This window comes from Cololabis saira, chromosome 4 (assembly GCF_033807715.1).
Source record: "Cololabis saira isolate AMF1-May2022 chromosome 4, fColSai1.1, whole genome shotgun sequence".
NCBI classification, from domain to species: Eukaryota; Metazoa; Chordata; class Actinopteri; order Beloniformes; family Belonidae; genus Cololabis; species Cololabis saira.
The window spans coordinates 25,707,679-25,726,929 of NC_084590.1; the positions used below are offsets into that span (position 1 = coordinate 25,707,679).

At 41.2% G+C, this 19,251-nt stretch overlaps 2 protein-coding genes across 4 annotated transcripts in view; both read left to right on the forward strand.

Annotated features, from left to right (window-relative positions):
- Positions 1-4,249, forward strand: part of LOC133441696 (F-BAR and double SH3 domains protein 2-like) — a 95,562-nt gene extending 91,313 nt beyond the window's left edge. For all 3 annotated transcript variants that reach the window (XM_061719261.1, XM_061719262.1, XM_061719263.1), the window contains one exon: positions 660-4,249. In XM_061719261.1, coding sequence (XP_061575245.1) covers positions 660-752 — 93 coding nt within the window. In that variant the 3' untranslated portion in view covers positions 753-4,249. The remainder of the gene's footprint in view (positions 1-659) is intronic.
- Positions 4,250-5,478: 1,229 nt separating this feature from the next.
- On the forward strand, positions 5,479-16,434 carry LOC133441697 (NACHT and WD repeat domain-containing protein 2-like). Its single transcript, XM_061719265.1, has 10 exons — positions 5,479-5,673; positions 5,830-5,918; positions 7,254-7,361; positions 7,593-7,793; positions 8,512-8,647; positions 9,817-9,962; positions 10,096-10,455; positions 10,672-10,773; positions 11,236-12,031; positions 13,225-16,434. Exons 1-10 carry the CDS (start codon positions 5,589-5,591, stop codon positions 16,353-16,355), a joined length of 5,154 nt encoding a protein of 1,717 aa, XP_061575249.1. The 5' UTR covers positions 5,479-5,588; the 3' UTR covers positions 16,356-16,434.
- Positions 16,435-19,251: the final 2,817 nt, after the last annotated feature.

Below are 19,251 nucleotides of genomic sequence, written 5' to 3' on the forward strand. Positions count from 1 at the left end.
ACTGTTTTTATAGTTAAAAATAGAAAACATCACCACTAGAAAAGCCAGAAGGCAGCTTTTTCTGCTTCTCCCTTTTCTAAATAGTCCCCACAGCAAAGCACTGCATTTCACACGTTGATTGGCCGTGTCTTACATCAGACGCCTTTCCTGACACACCCTTCCCCGTTTATCCAGGCTCGGGACCAGCAGTACGAGTGGGTGGAGCAATGTGGTCAAAACAGGGTTTAGCGTCTTGCTCTTGGACAGTTTGGCACTTGACAGAGCTGGAGATCAGTCTGAATGCGCCACACCCATCCCACTGGAGAAGCCTGACTCTTAGTGTTGCTGTTTTTCTTTGGGTTTAGACACGAAGGCAATGTATTAAGTGTATATCATATATTTTATCTACCAAATATATAACGGATTAATAGAAGGAGAGGGTGGCAGTGTAATCCCTAATAAACCAGTCTAACGTAACCCAATGTTTCCCTGCAGTAGTTTTCAACAAAGTTGATTACGTTTAGATTAAAATAAAACTTATAGAGACTGTTTTTTCTAAATATTAAGAAAAAAAAACATCTTGAGAAATATATCTTCTTTGCTTCTTTTCTGACATCAGTCATGTGCGTTTTGGCAGTTCTTTTTATTTAGATTTTGTTTTGTTTTTTCACCTGCTGCAGGTACGAGCTGCTCCTCCTCCACCCAAACAGCATCCCCGTCGACAGCAGGAAAAGAGCGACAAGACAGAGGAGGTGGAGATCACGCTGGTGTGACTCGCAGACAAAACTCACAGGCAGTTAAAGGCGCACAAAAGATGAAAACAGATGAAAAAAAACAAAGCCTACAGACAGGAGAACTGAAGCGAGCTTAAAAAAAGAGTGATTTGAAGTAAACTGAGTTGAACCACATCGACGCCTTCAGCCACTCTGCATCTTCTGTCATCCTCAACTTGAGAAGAAGAGCAGAGAAATGGGATAAAGGCGGAAATTCTCAACTAAATAATCTCCGTATTAGCTTCCTAATGAAGTGCAGCAGTAGCCGCTCCCACCTCGCTCCACACCCTAAATTGTTCTTCCGCTCTGGCCTTAAAACTTCACCACATTGGGCCACAAACCAGAACCATTGATGCAGAGGAGGAGGAATGTTTTGGGGAACACTGAATCATAGGTTTGGCGAGTTTTCTTTTGTCTTGTTGAGCCAACCAGAACAAAACTAAGAACGTTCATCTCTTCTGCTATATTTAAACTTTTTTTTAACCAACTTGCCAACAAGTGCTGAGAGGCATGAGGAAGGTTTTGGAGCCTTGAACTGACAAAATGTACAAATTTCTCTCCAAGCTAGTTAAAAATGCATCTAAAGACATTTATACAAAGATTTAAAATCTCTGTACCCTTCATATTTTCTAACAGTTGACAGACTAATGTGCGGTGTTGGGTCTCTGTAACCCAGTATTGGTTCAGGTTCACGGATGTCGTTCTGGGCATTTCGAGCAAAAGAAAAGTAAGTTCAGGTGCAGTATCAGTTGGATGGAAACAGGAGCTATGGTGCCATCAGGAGAAGATGTCTGACCCGGCCGCCTAAAACAAAAGACAAACATCAGATTAGGGAACTCAGGATTCAGATTCATCACTGCCACACCTGCATGGAGTGAGAATCCAGTTTCTAGATATGTGGTTTTGCTACGGGGCAATTTGTTCTGTGGTTCTTGAACGGAGCCAGCACATGAACACATGAATCCACCTGATTCTCTAGAGGTTGAAATAATGTATTTGTCTATCTATTAAATACAGATAGCCACAGGGACGCCATATTTGTCTGGATTTGGATCTGAATGGTGAGGCAAGTCGGAGGACCTTTAGGGCTCTCTTTAAAAGTGACTGATGTCCTCCAACAGGCTTTAGGTTTCACAGTTAACAGGCCTATTCAGATAGATATGAAGGGAATGACGTAAGGCTGTCATCGTCCTCTGTTTAGAAGGAAACGGAGGATGTGTGAGGTTAAGTGTGATTAAAAACTGGACTTAGCAGCAGATAACTGACTATTATAACTATTAAAATGAACTTTAATCTTCAACTTTCCACCATCAACCATTTGGTAGAAATCTTTGCTACATTTTGTGAGTTTTAGGCTCTGTAAAGTATAAACAGAATGAAATGACGTAAAAAAAAAAGAAAAGAAAAAACCAACCTTGCCGAGCGTGTTGTGTTTTGGGTGCAGTGGAGGCTCAAGTACATGGACGGAGAAATTGGGTGATGTGTGTGGACACGTTTCCCCCTCCCCAGCCCTTCCCTTGCCACATATAGTCATTATCATCATACGTATTTAATGTGTATTAGTACAGTACATTACTGTTGTCATAGGAATGTTTATGCACAGCGTTTCATATAGACTAACTCGGCTGAATGGATTACCCTGTCTGATACGTAGTGGAGGTTTTTCCCCTTCATGTTATACTGAAAGGGCATTGTAAATAAAAGAAGGAAGGAGAAATGAAAGAAGAAAAGGGGGAGAGGATGGAAGAAAAATATGAGCCAGAGGAGGCTGGATCCTCCCCTCTGCTTTTATCTTCTCCTCTCTCCCCATCCCTCCTTTAAATCTCTTTCTAATGTTTGTTCTGTCCCTGAGAAGTCAGTGTGGGTCAGTGACTATGATATACACACTTGCAGTTGCATATTACAGACACATTGTTATATCTTCTTTTATTCTGTGCGCTGGGTGTTTGTATCACTGATTGAAGAAGGGACACTCAAATTGTTGCTTTTCACCACATGGTGACAAAGAAAAGTTTTATTTGAATTGATGTATACACTGACAACTATTTGGGGCCAGAAGCACTGAATGGAAAATTCTATCTCCTCTTACGTGGAATTTTATTAATATCCTTCAGTTCAGCTCTAACATACAGTATATCCTTTTTTACTTGACATGCATCATTTTCCTCTGATCTCTGCTGAGCACATCCATCACTTTGCTGTGCACGTGTGAAAGAGAAAAGCAGTAATTATTTTTCCAGGTAACTATCATCCTTGTCATTTCATTGTGTCTCACATTTCAGCTTTGACCAGTGACGGTAGAAACATAAAACAAAAGAGGTGTGTCAAGGGAATATATCAAGCTAAATGGTTGAAACCACAAACTTACATCCAAATGGAACTAATTTGTTTTTTTTTTTATATATATATAAATATATATATATTTGTTTTTTATACTCAAAGTAATGAAATCTCCCCAACATGTACACTTCAAGCCTTTAAACCTCCTTGCCTGAAGGGGCAGCGTAGCACTTTTATTTATTTGTACCTTCCCTAGAAAGTAGCAGTACTCTCACGTTGCATCGGCATGCAAAGAGAAGGCTGAAAAAACACTGCAGCCACAAAGAGAGAAATGCAGAAAGAGTTTCATTTTTCGTCCTGGCTCTATGGACATTTCAGTGCAGATACTTAAAAAGTGCTCACTATTCGAAAGAGATGGACAAATGATAGCCTGTAGTGTCAAATGGTATGTTCCTTAATTTATTAAAACAAAAAAAACTAAAAGAGAAAGATGTTTCATCAAGATATGAACAGCTGTGTGTGTGTGTGTGTGTGTGTGTGTGTGTGTGTGTGTGTGTGTGTGTGTGTGTGTGTGTGTGTGTGTGTGTGTGTGTGTGTGTGTGTGTGTGTGTGTTTTGGGGTGTTTTTGGTCTTGAGATAGGCTTTGCTGTTTGAGAGTGTGACTGTTCATATTAAGAGGAGCAGTTCTGATCCAGTCTGTTCAGCCCTCAAGATGTGCCTCACTTCACCCTGAATAGACCGCAAGGCAAAATCCAGGTCTAACTGTGCGCTTAGAAGCAAAAAGTTGCTTTGACCTTGAGTGTTGGGTTCCTGGATTTTTTTTAGGGGCTTATCACAACTCGACTCAAAGATGTTGTCCTCCAGTGACTCCAGAAATGTGGTTCAAAACAAAGAAATGAGGCATTCGAGCTGAATAATTATCTCTGTTGAAGATATTACCAGGTGTTGGGATATTACCAGTTGGGAAAACTCAAAGTTTCAAAGCAACTTTCTACACCAGATTATTTTGATTATTTTTCAAGAAAAAACACATACTGTAGTTTTACCCACCACCTGTCATTTGTTCAGTTCACTTATCTTTCATAGTTCTAGAACATTTTAGGTTTTACATGCTATGCAAATGACCAAATTTGCTATCTATAAATCCACTTTGTGTATATTGGAGATGAATAAAAGCAAAGTTTGAGTTTAATTTGCTATAAAAACATAATTTATGTCAAATAGAAACGTTTTGCTGATCAGGGTGACAGGGTCTGTGCAGGAGCCTTTTCCAGATGTGTTCCAGACAGGGGTGCAGGTTTGGACAGGTCATAGATGCATCACATGGCATCCACGCTCACTCTAATTATCGACTAAGGAAAACCAGTGAGTCTGGGAGGAAACCAGTACCCAGATTCAGAAAAATTAAACATTCCATTGAGTCGAGAAAACAATTTTGATGTTACGGTTTTATCTGTTACTAAAGCTGTAAATTATATTGTAACTGCAGAAACATCAAAGAGGATGTTGTGTGGCACTGAGGCACAGCTTGAGGCCTCTGGTACCTTGTACCGTATGTATGATGGATTTACAAGATCAGGGTTGAATTCATTTGAATCCAGATCTGGGTTTGACTATTTGACTCAAATTTCTTTTTATAAAACAGAGAAAAGTGATGTTTTCCAACTTCAGAGCAGACAAATCTTGTTGAGTTAGTCACACTCTCAGATACGCTCCTGTGCTGTTGGCATGTAACAGTGTGGTAAACGCAACTTAAACCGCAGCCTCTCTTTGATTTCTCTGATATCTTTTTTTTTTCTTCTTTTTTTTAAAATAATGGTTTTCAAACTTATTTTTAAAGTTTATGATTTGTGCATCCACAAAATGTCCCACCATAACCTGTCAGTCAGGCAATCAACATTTCTGACTCTTTTTATTTTCTATTTGTCACTTTGAACTATTTCCTTTTTAATACTCCCCTCCATCCATTACAGTGTTTAACGATTTGGTATTTTTTATTTTTTTTATTTTTTACATTTTCTATAACTGTATTTTCCATGCGTGGATCCAGAGCAGCACAGCTGCTGCTGTTAACGATGTGGTGGAACATTTGGCCTTCTCTCATCACAGACTGTTGCTATGGTGACAACAATGAAAACAGGTGCATCTTTTCAGCATATTATTATTGGCTGTACAAAAATTAAAGTTTGTATTTATTGTGTACAAATGTTAATTAATAAAAAAATACTAAAAAGCAGTTCATGTCACTTTTATTTGCACTATACGTATTTCCATGTATATGTATTTATCCCGCTAGTGAGAGTAACATATACACAGCTAAGGATTACTACGTGTGATGTGTGTATTTTGTGTAGATGTTCCAGTCACTAAAGGGGGCGTGCTCACATGGGCGTGATAACATGCTCTATAAACACCATGCAGCCAGAGTTTCCTGAGTGAAGGGAAGAGAGAAACACCAGTACAGAGGAGAAGCAACTAACTGTTTAAGCCTTCATTTACACTATGTTTCTGCAAAAAGTTTTCCTCCATTTTTTCTGAGATAGCTCTTTATTTGGGATGAATACCGAGGAAGATTGTTTGCCTTCAAATTCCAGCTGCAGCTCATCCTGTGTGAAAATCTACCTCTGCTCCAACCCAGAAGGTACAATATCTACTGTAAATAATTCATGACACTAGAATATCAGCTGAATTTCCTGAGGGTATTAAATAAGTGGTATTTTGTATGCGTGTTTATAGTTTATGTCCTCTTGATCATTGATCAGTTTGAGTGACTTTCTTGCTTCTGTGATCTGGATAGACAGCGTGGTTGAGCGTCGTGCTCTCAGAGAGAGTGTGTTCCCCAGGTTTAGAGAGAACTGCAGGCGCTCACACCGACTGGATGTCAGGGTGAGTTTACACTTAACCACTACTCATTGCACTGAGAACACTTTAGTGTGTGTGTGTGTGTGTGTGTGTGTGTGTGTGTGTGTGTGTGTGTGTTTGTTGTTTTACAGCTAGGAGGTTAGGTCTTACTGTTTTGGGTCATTGCTGTTCTGTTAATGCCACAAAGTCTCTGGGTCAACTGGACGTGTTCAGCTTTAATACATTATGAAGTTGTGCACCAACTGAAAGGACGGCACAATTGATATCAATACTGAACATGTTAGTATCTATTATTATCTTATCTATTATCTAAACACATTATTTTTGACAACACTCATTTTTACAGAAGGAAGCATCTATGGTCCACTGGTGGAAATACTGTAAACTGGTGTGAAAAGCACTCACTCGTATTGTGATCCTGTTTCTTCCATCCATCATATCTGATGTCAAACAATGCAGCTTTTTCCACACTTGTGTGCTATAAGTTTTTGTCTTCCTCATAGTTTTTACAAATATTCAGCTGTTTTAATGACTGTTTTTCCAATAGGAAATGAATGGAGAAATCAGTACATGTACATGACCATTGGGTGGTGCTACAGTAGCACTCTTTTGGTTCTGTAAATCCATACATTTTATTACAATTTAAAACAATTTATACATTATAAAGTTTAATTTATACTTTATTTTGTTCTGTTCAAATCCTGTTTATGCAGTTTATTGCTTTTTAGGCAGCATTTTGCTCTCTTACCTTTGCTTTTTAAAATCCAATTCTTCTTTTTCACCACCAGGTGTTTCGTACGAACCTTAGCTCATCTAAATGTATCTATAATGTGTAATCAAACTTACATGTTTTTAGCTTCAAGCTAATTAATTGTCACTGAAAAAGTGTCTAATAGTTTCAGTGCAAAATGTTATTGATCTGTTGGGTCTATCTGGAGGGCACTCACATGTCACACATTTACTGTCAGCGGTTAAATACAAAGGATGCAACTGCCTCCAAGTGTGTGTGTGTGTGTGTGTGTGTGTGTGTGTGTGTGTGTGTGTGTGTGTGTGTGTGTGTGTGTGTGTGTTTTCTTTATTCTGTCATACATTCTACCTGAGGGCATACCCATAAAGGTGTAGTTAATTCTTGTCAACATTGCCTAATTAGCAGCTGTTATGTGACTACATTCTGTATTAAGCCACCTCAGGACAATCTGACCACCACATTGAATGGTTTACTAAATGAAAGAACACGACATATCATTTAACCACTATTGGGACGATTGTTATCAGATTATTTGTGGTGTTCTGCCTCGATTCTCATTCATCTCTCCTCTGAATTGTTTTCAGTGTGTGTTTTTGTGTTTGCTTTTGCAGGTGATAGACCCGTATGAGTCCAACGATCCCAGTTGTTGGCCCGATGAAATCAGCAGACAACAGCTGATTGAAGAATGCAGAGAGAGCTCAGCTGGACCTTTTTTACTGGTGAATAACCCTTCCTGCAGACTGACCGGGCTTACTGTATCTCATTGGAAAAGCAAAAATGCTTCATTTTTTTAGGTTTATAAGTTCATGAATAAAATAAAAAGTGCATACTTATCGGTGTGAACCAATAAGTCCCTGTTTTCTTCTGCACGCTCTTTTAATTCAATTTAATTCAAAAATACTTAATCAATTCCCAAAGAGACATCAGTTGACCTGTCTGTGGTGCTGCAGGCTCTGGTAGGACATCAGTATGGGACTGCCAGTCTGCCCCCCCGGGTGGAGGTGTCAGAGTTCCAGCTGCTGCTGCAGGTGATGCAGCAGGCAGGTAGCAGCACCCAGGACCTGGAGCAGAGCTACCTGAGGGATGAGAACGCCGTCCCCGCCTCCTACTGCCTGAAACCTCCCCTCACACATACCTGCAGTCCTCTGCTGGTAGGAGGCAACCTGGTTTTTTAGTTGTCTGCTATTGTACATGAGTTTAGTTTAGTAATTTTTTCACTTATAATTCTCAAATACATTCATATAATACTAGACAGGTTAATCATTTTCATTTTCCTTTTTATAAAACTAAACACGGCCAGTTTTCCCTCAGATATCGCGGTGTACAGATATGGAACTCCAAATCTCACATTATCAAAAGCTCTGCTTCTCTAGAGATTTTTAAAAGAAATTTATCATCTCATTTAATTCACATTTAAAAAATGTCAAGTTTTCTTTGTTTTTTTTTTTTTGTGTTGATGATCTGTAACTATGTAGTCAAACCTTCTTTGTTTTTGTTTATAGTCTTCATCTTGTTGTTTTTGTTTTTTGATTTTTTGTAATTACTGTTTTACTTCCTAAATTGAGGGGAGGTCCGCTGCATAAGCCTGTTGGCTTTTTGACCTCTCCTGTCACATTTGTTTTACTATTTTGATTGCAAGTGTTAATTTTATTGTGTGCAAACTAATAAAATAAAAAAATAATAATAAAAGTTTCAAAACTTAATTCAAAATATATATAAAAAACAGATTTGTTGACCAAAAGAAAACATTTGATATTATGTGTCAACAGTTTATCAAATAAATCAATGAATGAATGTTTTGAATAAACGATGTCTCTCAACTGTTTGACTGTGGTTTCTTTAACATGTGGTGAAATGTTTACTCAACAGGCAAACGTGAAGGAAGAGGAGGAGAGCAATAGGAAGAACACAGAAGAATTAGTGAAGGTGTTTCAGAGCGCTGCGAGTCTGTGTGTCCAGAACGGCCTCATGAGCCCAGAACGAGTCCATAGCTTCTACACATCAGGTGAAGCACATGCTTGTTGTGTGAGTGGATTTTGTTTATTTTGCCATTATCAGCTGCTGCTGATGCACATTCAGACTGTGAAGACTGTGGTCGTGGGTCTGCAGACCAGATGATCCATCTCTGGATAATTACTCCAGATCTTCTTGGGGTTCCCAAGATTTCTCCAGAAACTACACATGACCCCTTCCAGCATTGATATGTAGTGTCCTCTCACTTGGCTGCCGGAAATCCTCCAAAAGTTATCGCTAAGCCCCAGTGGTGGACAGTAACGGAGTAAATTTACTTGAGTACTGTACTTAAGTACATATCCAGAGGATTTGTACTTAACTTGAGTATTAGATTTCTTTGGTACTTATTACTCTTACTTGAATACATTTCCAAGACAAATATTTTTACTTTTACTCGAGTAAATTTCTAGGAAGGCTGAAAAGTACTCGTTACTTTCAGGTCTGCTCTTTTTTCTTCCTCCCTAAAATCCTATTGGACACAAGCTGTTTTTGTCAAAGGAAGAGACCTATCACAGTGCACGCTCTCCACTGGGATGTACGTAAAGCGGAAATACGTCAAGCCTCCTCAAAACGATACCGCCAAAGTAGCCTGCGTTTGTCAAGACAGAGCAACAAGTCAAGACAGAGCCGCAACAAGTCAAGACAACAATGGCTACGCCTGCGTCAGGAGAAGAAAGACAATCCGCTGAGTCGTCTGAGTCTGATAATGAGCCGGACTCGGAGCAGGGACATTCACAAAATCCTTGGCCGTATCTTAACTCAATGTTTGAGTTCCACCGAGTAAAAAACGAGGGCACAGACAAACCCTTACTTAAACTTAAACTTAAACTTAAACTTTACAACTTAAATTAATTTAGAAAAAATATAGTAATTTACTGATGTGGAAAATAAGAAATTTACTCTTACTCTTACTTTTACTTAAAGTAAATTTAAAAGCATTTACTTTTGGATACTTACGTACCTTTAAAAGCAAGTACTTTTCTACTCTTACTCGAGTAATATTTTGACTGAGCTACTTTTACTTGTAACGGAGTAAATTTTGACCAGTAGTATTTGTACTCTTACTCAAGTACTGGGGTCGAGTACTCTGTCCACCTCTGGTGACTCCCCAGCTGATTGACTGAAGTATCATTTAATCCCCATTTTGCTTTTCACCTACAGCGCTTGACGCAGATATACGGTTCGCTCTGGGCAACCGTCCTGGCAGGGACATCGTCAACCGCTCTGTGGTCTACGTCCACAAGGTCCTTAATGCAAAAGCCGACACAAAAGAGAGGCTGAATTTACAGCTGCCGTCAGAGTCAGAGGTAAAAACTGTACGTTATGATGTGATACGAGTCCCTGCTCTGGAATGTCTTTGTTCCAGTTCATTGTAAAATCATCCAGCTACTAATGCTTGGAATATTTCCATTATCCTTTTTTTTCTCCTTATACTTTCAGACTAGGATCCTTGATTCAAGCAAGTCGAGTGAAGCACCAGCACATGGGGAATTATTATCAGAGCTGTGTGACAACTTCCTACCTGGTCTTATCACGACCTGCCAACTTCTGGTTTACACTACGACCACTGAGTGTGACCAGCGCCATGGTTACACGTCAGCCCGGCGGCGGGGCTATGCTGACTCTCTGTGCGAGCAGGTGTACTCAGACCTTCTGCTGTTGACTGACAGCTGGAACATTTCAGCGCCTAGAGGAGATGCTCACATGTGTGATGCTTTATACCGAGAGAGGGCCGAGCAGGAGCAGCTGCGTGAAGTCTTGTCTCGATTTTATGACGTAACACAGCCAGAGGAGGAAAAGGTGACAATGAATTTCCTTTCTGTAATGATTTTTTTCAGAAACATCATTAAAATTTCTGAATTTCAACTAGTTTGGTATACATTTTAGCCTTTTCTGTTTTATGTTGAAAAGATTTAAAAAACTATTTGCTTTAAATTGTGCCCCAGCTCAGTGGATCATAAGTAAAATAATAAGTTAAAAATCTGCTTCAGTTTGGATTTTCATTTCTTTTTGTAGATCAGAGCCTATGTGGAGCAGAATGAGCACCGGCGCCCTCTAGTGGTGACAGGAGGACCGTGCACAGGGAAGACTGTGCTGATTGCACACTGCACTCAGCAAGTAGGTGCATGAACGTGACATTTGAAACCAGGGAGACTTCTTTTTTACCTTGTTTTTATTTATTTAAGGTTAATATATTTACATTTTCTCTAATTTACTTTGATCTAAATGGATTTCAGCAGTCCAATAATTTAAGAAAAACCTCTTAGTTGTTAATTTACCTTAACTTAACCTTAAGGGAGCTATGCATAAAAGAATACCTGCAAACCTCAATGAACTAAAGCAACAAGTCAAGAAAATGTCTATCCATCCATCCATCCATCCATCCATCCATCCATCCATCCATCCATCCATCCATCCATCCATCCATCCATCCATCCATCCATCCATCCATCCATCCATCCATCCATCCATCCATCCATCCATCCATCCATCCATCCAGAAGTAGAAAGACAAAGAAATGTGCATTGTTCCTGCCCAGCATGACTTTCATACAAACAGGTTTTCTGTTTTTCTCCACAGCTGAAGTTTTGGCTAACAGACGGGGATCCTGTTGTGATGAGTTATTGGTGCAACCTGTCAATCAACACATCACCAAAGCATCTGCTCTCCAGCCTGTGTCGTCAGGTAGCCTGCAGATATAACCACCAGTCTTGCTTGAAGCAGGCTCCCGACTTCTACCCCGTTAATGACCCAGTCAATCCCGGCTGCAGCACAAATTCCAGAGAATACATATCCAACTGCTCCCTGACGTCTCTTTCGGATTTTGTGAATGAACACAACACCACAGAGCATCTTTCGGACAGTAAACTAAACATCTTTAACATACCACATTCATATCCTGAAGCTGATGTTTGTCTGTTTGAACTTGAAGAGCATCTTGCATCCCTCCTCAGTCTTCTTCCTTCCCCCAAAAAGCCTCTTGTTTTAATATTTGATGGTTTGGATCAAATGAAGAACAACTTTGGTCTTCAGATAATCAGAAGCCTCCCCTCCCCCCTCCCCCCCAATGTCAAACTCATCCTCACCGTCTCCTCCAACCGAACGCGCCTCCTGCAAGCCATCAGGCAACATTACTCACAAGGCCGTCTTCCTCAGCGCGTATTGGAGGGCAGCAAGACTGAGTCAGGACATGTGCGTGTGGAGCTGGGATCTATGGACAGAAAACAATGTGTGCAAATGTTGGCATCACTGCTGAAAAGTTCAGGGAGGAGGGTAACATCTGGGCAACAAGCACTGGTGAACCAGGCGCTGACTTCCTGTGGTCTGCCTCTCTACACTCGGCTCCTGCACGCTCACACCTCGCTGTGGCACTCTGGTATGACTGAGCACCAAAACACGCTCTCTTGAAGGATAAAACATGTAGTCTATAGTTTTAATAACAGCAAATGTTGTGACTAAAAGTGACCGAATAGCAAGTGCTTTTCCTTTGTTATTTTGGAGAATGATATACAGTATAAACTGAAAATATGTATATATTACAGTTTGTCTAATGGCGCTTTTCCACTAGTACCTAGTCAGTCCGCCTCGCCTCGCCTCGCCTTGCCTCGGTTTGGCACATTTCCACTAGGGGTCGAGGCGTGCCGAGTAGATACTTTTTCTGTATCTATTAGGTTCTAAGCAGCTGAGTCGGTTTTTATCTGACGTCATCACACTACACTCCACCGATTGGTCGGGGGGTTGGGAGTCAGACGTCTGAGTCAGGAGGCGGAAATCAGCGAAAGAGCGACTCTGACGGCGTATTCCTGTTCATTTTATTTGACAGGCAATTGCAGCGCAAAAGTCTGTTTGGTGATCCAACTCTGAGGTGCAGATGTTCTTAAACCTAGTGGATGAGGAGAGAATTAAAAAGGAATCTAGACGGGTGATGAGGAACGACCAGATCTACCAGGAGCTCTGTCACTTCATAGCTGCTCGCGGCTACAAATTGACTTTTCAGCAGCGCTGAGACAAACAAAATTTTTTTTTAAGTGTAGCCGCTTGAAGTTTCTCTCACTCCCATTTTTTAACTTGATATCGAACACAAGACACAGACCCAGCAGCACATATATCATATACTCCATGTTCTACATCTTTAGTGTTGTTGTCTTCTTAGTTTAGATCACACAATCAAATACGTCACAGCAGTTTCGCTCCAACCCACCTACTTCTGCTCCAGCTGAATTGTTATGGAAAAGAAACTTGGGCGAGTCGAGCCGAGCTGAGATGAGTAGAGCCGAGTAGGTACTAGTGGAAAAGCTCCATAAATCATATGTTTAGAAATAAATCTGAAAAATGTGAAAACTTTCCATCCAAAGTGAACATGTAGGCCTTATGACACTTTAAGGGTGAAGAAAAACCATGTTTAAGTTAATGAGATGACCACGAATATCTCTGGAAGAGCGAACTCTGGATATCTGTTAATTGTCTGTTTTGTTCCTTTACTACAATGTTATTACAACATCAAAAGAAAACAAATATCAGCAGTTTCAGATAACTACATTTAGCTTCTCTCCGTCTCGCTCTCATCAGATTCAGATGTGACTGAGTCGTCTCTCCCTGATGGCGTCCATTCATCCATTTCTGCACTCCTGGATCACCTGGAACAGAAACACGGCTCCTGGTTTGTGGCTCGTGCAGTCTCTTACCTCACCCTCTCCAGGACCGGGCTTTCAGAGGCCGAACTCGCCGACATGCTGTCCAATGCCGACGACATTCTTGCTGAGTACGTCTGTCACGCCAAAGGCCCTATCTGTACGATGAAGGTCCCACAAGTGAATGTGGAGAGACTGCTTTTGGATTTAAAAAGCTTTCTCATCAAAAGGACATTTTCAGATTGGCATTTGTTGTTCTGGGTGAGCAGGCATTTCAAGCTGGTTGTGGCTAAGAAGTATCTTGGCACTCAAGAGGCGAAGAAAAAGACTCATTCAGAGATGGCAGACTATTTTAGCGGTCAATTGACCCCCGAAAGTGGAAAACCACCTCGTCCTCACCATTCACCCAGACCCAACAGTAATGCAGGTAGCCGGGCATTTCTCTCCTGTTCTTCCAAAGATGTTGGTTGCATGAATGTGAGACAAATTGTAGACTTACTTCACCACTTGCAACAAAGTGACAGACCGGAGGAGTTTGAACGTTTGCTGTTGATGTCTTCAGGCTTTCACCAGGCTTTAGTGCAGGCTGGTCTTCTCGGAGAGCTGGTATCCATGTTGGAGACTAACGGAGACTCGTCTACATTTCAGTTTCTAAGAGAAAGATTGCTCCTCGCGAGCACATTGAAGTGTTCATCCTGCTTCCTGGTGAGCTCACCCTTGGAGTTGCCCACAGTCATGGAGAATGGCCTCTTGCCTTTTGTCGAGGTCTTTCCTACTCTCGACGGTTACATCAGAGACATTAGAGAGAGAAGGAGGAAAAGAGGAAAAGGATTAGGAGTAGATCTTTGTCCAAGTCCTCTTTCTGCCACCCCAATTCAGTGTTTAAAGTCTGGTAACAAAACCAGGGACATCTGTGTTACAGAATCGGCTGTTGCAGGGTGCAGTGTTGTTGCAGAGGTCATGGAGGATGGTTCTGTTTGGGTTTGGAAAGGCTTTGGGTGTGATCTAGTCAAACTGTCACTAAGCTTAGAGCAGGAAGAGCTAAAATTCACCGGAGTGAAGAGTAGTGACCAGTTCCTGCTGCTGTCAACAAGAGTCAACAAGCTTTTTGTGTGGGATGTGATGGGCCCAGAAAGGTTTCTAGAGGTTGAAGACAGTTTGCAAACAGAATTTGAGTCGGGCCAAACTCCCAACAGAGTTGAGGGATTTGTTGCGTGCCAGAAAAAGTTAGGCATGTGGTGGAAAAATGAGAGTTTTGTCAGTGTCTATGACATTTCCAGAGAGAACTGGACTCGTTTCCACTGTCAGAGCGCTGTGACCTCTTTGGTTTTCTCATTTGATGGCCTTTGGATTTACTGTGGGCAGGAGGGAGGCTTGGTGTCCATGTTTGACATCACAACCAGAAGCCTGGTTGGCACCTGTTCAAACTCGAACCATGCTGCAGTTTTGTTGATGATTCTCTGTGAAGATGAGCAGGAAATGGCATGTGTTGACGCTACTGGGAATATAGCTTTTTGGGATGTAGGAGACAAAACACAACCCACTCTCTTTGAAGAAAACTTTAATCAGGATAATTCAAAAAACATCCTCAACACAGATTTTTTGGATGAAGTCGACACTCTTTTGGTTTGTCAGGCTCACCAGGTAACAGTGTGGGATACGTGTAACTGGGAGCAGTGGGGCCGGTTCCTGGCTCCACAAGACAGAGCCTTTGCTCAGGCTGTGCTCGTCCAGGAGGGACACCTTATCTTGGCCTTGTTACACAGCAGCAGCCTTGTTTTGGTGTGGAGGATCAGCACAGGGGAGTGTGTCCTCTCTTTAGAAACAAACAAGCAGCCCCACACACTCCTCAAAACAGCCTCAAATGTCATTTGTGTCACTCAGGATGGTTCCCTGACAGTGTGGGACTCTGGGATGATTGATGCTGCAGGGACAGCTCCAAAAATGGGGTGTGGAGTGAAAGACGTTGTGATTGAACAATCAGGGAAACGGTTTTATACGAGAGATGGCTCCGAGAAAGTGTGGATGTGGAATTTAGGTACGGGACTTCCACAGGCAAGCTTCTTACATGATGGCCCTGTGGAAAAACTACAGCTTTCACCAAATTCTATCCACCTTGTGTCTCTCTCAGCAGGAGATATTTATGTTTGGCGGACTGAAACAGGTGAGAACATTGTACGGATCAGCGGCAGTGGAGCTGCAGATGTCCTGATCACCCCTAACAGTAACTTTGGAGTGAGCATTTCTAGGAAAGGCCTTTCTCGTGTTTGGAAGATTGCGCGTGGAAGTATTGTGTGCAGCATACACGTGTGCCTTTCTAGCGCCCAGGTGTCACCTGAGAGCACGTTCCTCATCGGCCTCCGTGGTGGAGATTTGCTGGCTGCCAGCCTGTGGACGGGTTTGATCAGCAAGCGTTTCTCATGTGTGGAGCACTCAGAGCACGTCGTCTCTTTCCACACACTTAAAGAGCACCCAGACTTTGTGGTGGTGATGGTGGCCTCCGGGTCATTGTACACCTGGAAAGTTGCAGAGGAGACGGTGTGCCAGCACTTTCAGCTGCCGCATATGTTTCACTGTCAGCCAAAAGACTTCCAGATGTCTTCTAATGGCAGCTATGCACTGTTGTCCACTTCTAACGGCTCCATCGACCTCTTAGATCTGTCTGGTGTTAGATTGTTGTCATTCAAAGTCAAGGGTCTTGTGGTTGAAGCGTGCTTAGATAAAACTGGACGTTACCTTGCATACATGTACCATCCCACTGGTCTGAACAACAGCTGTACCTGTGACCTTCACACGAAGCCTGTCCTCGCAGTCACACGGCTTTCAGATGGAGACAGAATAGGAAGTGTGCATCTGTCTAAGAATCCGTCATCTATGGTTATCTGCGATCGGCGTATCTTTGTGGGTTTTGAAGACGGGTCCGTAGGTATTTACTCCGTTTTAGATGGTATGATTAATGAGGAAGAGTTAATTAGTGACTATAGGAAAGGTCAGCAGAAACGATGCCCCTTTGACGTAACACCTTTCAGCTGGTTTCCTCTTGAGAATCCCAATATTACATGGCCTTGAGGTTATTACACGCAGATGAACAAAGTATATGGACGATTCATTTCGTAGAACACAAGAGAAAAACATCGAAAGTCTGTACTGTATGGGCCTGATTTACTAAAGGTTTGCGTGTGTAAAAACGTGTGCAAACTTGACAGGACCCGCAAACCAATGTGCAAGCTGATCTACTACCAGCGTGCAAAGACGACTGCGCCTCTCAAATGAGCAAAATAGCACACGCTATTCATTTAGTACTTTTGCCCTGATGAATAATCAATATGGGGCGTACCCACCAGAAATCGCTAAATACTGGGAGGGGAAAATGCAAATATGTCCATTTACCACCCGCAATGAGATTTACCAAGCCTGAAAGTTTTTGCGGGGATTGTGATTGCGTCTGTATTTAATACGTTCGAAAGGAAGGTGCTAATCTGCCCAGCATTACGCACCGATGCTTGTTGGTGCCTGATTTGAGGACTGGGGTGGGGATGGCTCAACTTGTGGTGAGGATTCTCCACATGCAAAAGGAGAAATATTTTATTTGAATGTTAAATCGAGTATTATTCAGCAAAAGGTTGCCACAGGAGGCACATTAATTTTTTTATTTGTGATAATAAATAAATCACGTGTTTTCATGGAGAAAAAAGTGTTTCTTATTGTGCGCCTATACTTGTTCTGCAGTTGTCATACCCCGGGGTTGTGTCGTATTCAGCACCCCTGCCGTGAAAAGCACCCCCTCGTCTGACAAAAATGATATTCTCATTCCGTGTCACGTTCTGTTTAGCGTCCAGTTTTGTGTTAATGATTCATGTTTAAATGCGCTCATGGATTCCACAATAGTCATACTTTCCCACAATCACAGTCACAGATAACAAAAATTGGGTAAATGGTTATTGATGTCATTAATTAATTGCCTGCTTACTGTGTTGTCTTCCATAATATTTGTAAATATATATAATATAAACTCCTAAGTATGTGTTTGTGTGAGTGTGTATATATAAATATATTGAAGTGTCAGTGTGTTGTTTTTTTTCTTGGTCTACTTATCATTGAATATACGAGGGGGTGCTTTTCACGGCAGGGGTGCTGAATACGGCACAACAATTTGCCTCTTCCACTAATATCTCTAACTCCAACTCGTCAAATTTCATTTTGCACTCGCAAACCGTAAGACGCGCAACACCTCATTTAAATACTGCGGTTTGCACCTGTCATCAATTGCGCACGCATTCTTAGTTGATCACCCGCAAAACACACAACAACAGCACGTGCAAACTTTCTCAGTGCACACGCAATTTAGTACTCTTTATTTAGGATCTTAGTAAATCGGGCCCTATGTGTTTTGTACATGTTGCCAAGCATGTTCTTACAGAAGATACTTCTGGAGCAGCAGGTTTCATCTCATGATGATTCACAGAAATGCTTGTGTCACATCACTTCAAGCAAAACATTATAAAATTAACCCTTTATTCACACTTATGTTACAATGACTCTGACATACCTGATTTAAATAAATCACTTTGTTTATTTGGATTCCATCTTTAGTCCGAATAACTCTGGGTTGATATTTAAGGTTTATGTCTCTGAAAGCAAGGTGTCATTGTTCTGATATGCAAAAGGAACTTCTCACTTTAAAAATTGAACTAAATGTAATCTGAAATCAGTCCTTTTTGCAGCACAAACACCTGCATTTTTCAACCAGGGGCATATGACTAGTTAATAATATTGGGCACAATCAAAAATTAAAACCCTTCCAAACATTCAAAAGATGAATATCACCATTTAAAAGAGGCTTGTTTATGTTCTAACTGTACCTTCTTCAATTAGTGAGCAGAACATTTTAGAGATTTATTTGACGTAATTACAGAATATCACACAGGAATTTCCTGCAAATAAATATTCCATATTTTCTGACCCTGCTTCTGCTGCAAAGAGAGATACCAAAGTTTCACCTGTGACTCCTAATAATGGTCATTTATCAACGTAAATGTAGACCTTTTTGGTGTTTGATGAAGAAAACACTTTGAAAGAAAAAAGATTTTCATGAGATCCAAATAAAAATATTTCTTTTAATTCATGTCTTCATTCTAATTATTCATAAAATATATTAAATAACTGTTAGTTTTGTACAAGAGACGTCTTTTCTTTTCCTTAGTAATTTTCATCTGAATCTTTGAGTTTGATTAGCTTTATCCTGTCCTGAAAATTAAAAACCTCCTTTATTTTTGTAGTAATTCATTTTTGATTCACTTTTGTATCATTAAGAAAACGGAGTAATATTCTCTACAATGAAGCTTTGGTTTTCTTATACTTTTAAGTCAAGTCCCAGTTTTTCCATTTTTGGCCTTCCTTTTGGTTCGTGCTGTGGTTATACAAAAAAAGGACCATTCTAGGTTTACTCTCATCTGGCCAACGAGAATCTCCCAGCACCGTCGCCCATCCACCACGCCAGGCCAGACGATAGCCAAACCGGCCGAGACGAACCAGAGCGCAGTCGACCTCAGCATCCCCGAGGAGCTTCCATCAGGCCCCGGATCATCCCACCGTGGCCGGCTGTTTATCTACTTGTCATCTGGCTTGCGTTGGTGTCTCTTACAACCGAACCAAGGAAGTCAACTTGAATTTTTCTTTAAAGCAGGGGTGGCCAATCCTGGTCCTCGAGAGCCCCTATCCAGCATGTTTTAGATGTTTCTGCTTCCTCACGCCTGATTCAAATTACTCTTCATCATTAGCTTGTCATAAAGGTCTGGACAGTTCTGTTGTTGAAACAGCTACTTTTATCCCGGTGTGCTGGAAAACTCCTCATCTCCTCTTCATTTCCTATCCGTTCATCCCTGATGATAACCAGATTAGTCTAATGGTCTTATAAGTCATTATCTATTTTCAGCAGTGTTCTCCCTCCACTCCCACCTATATG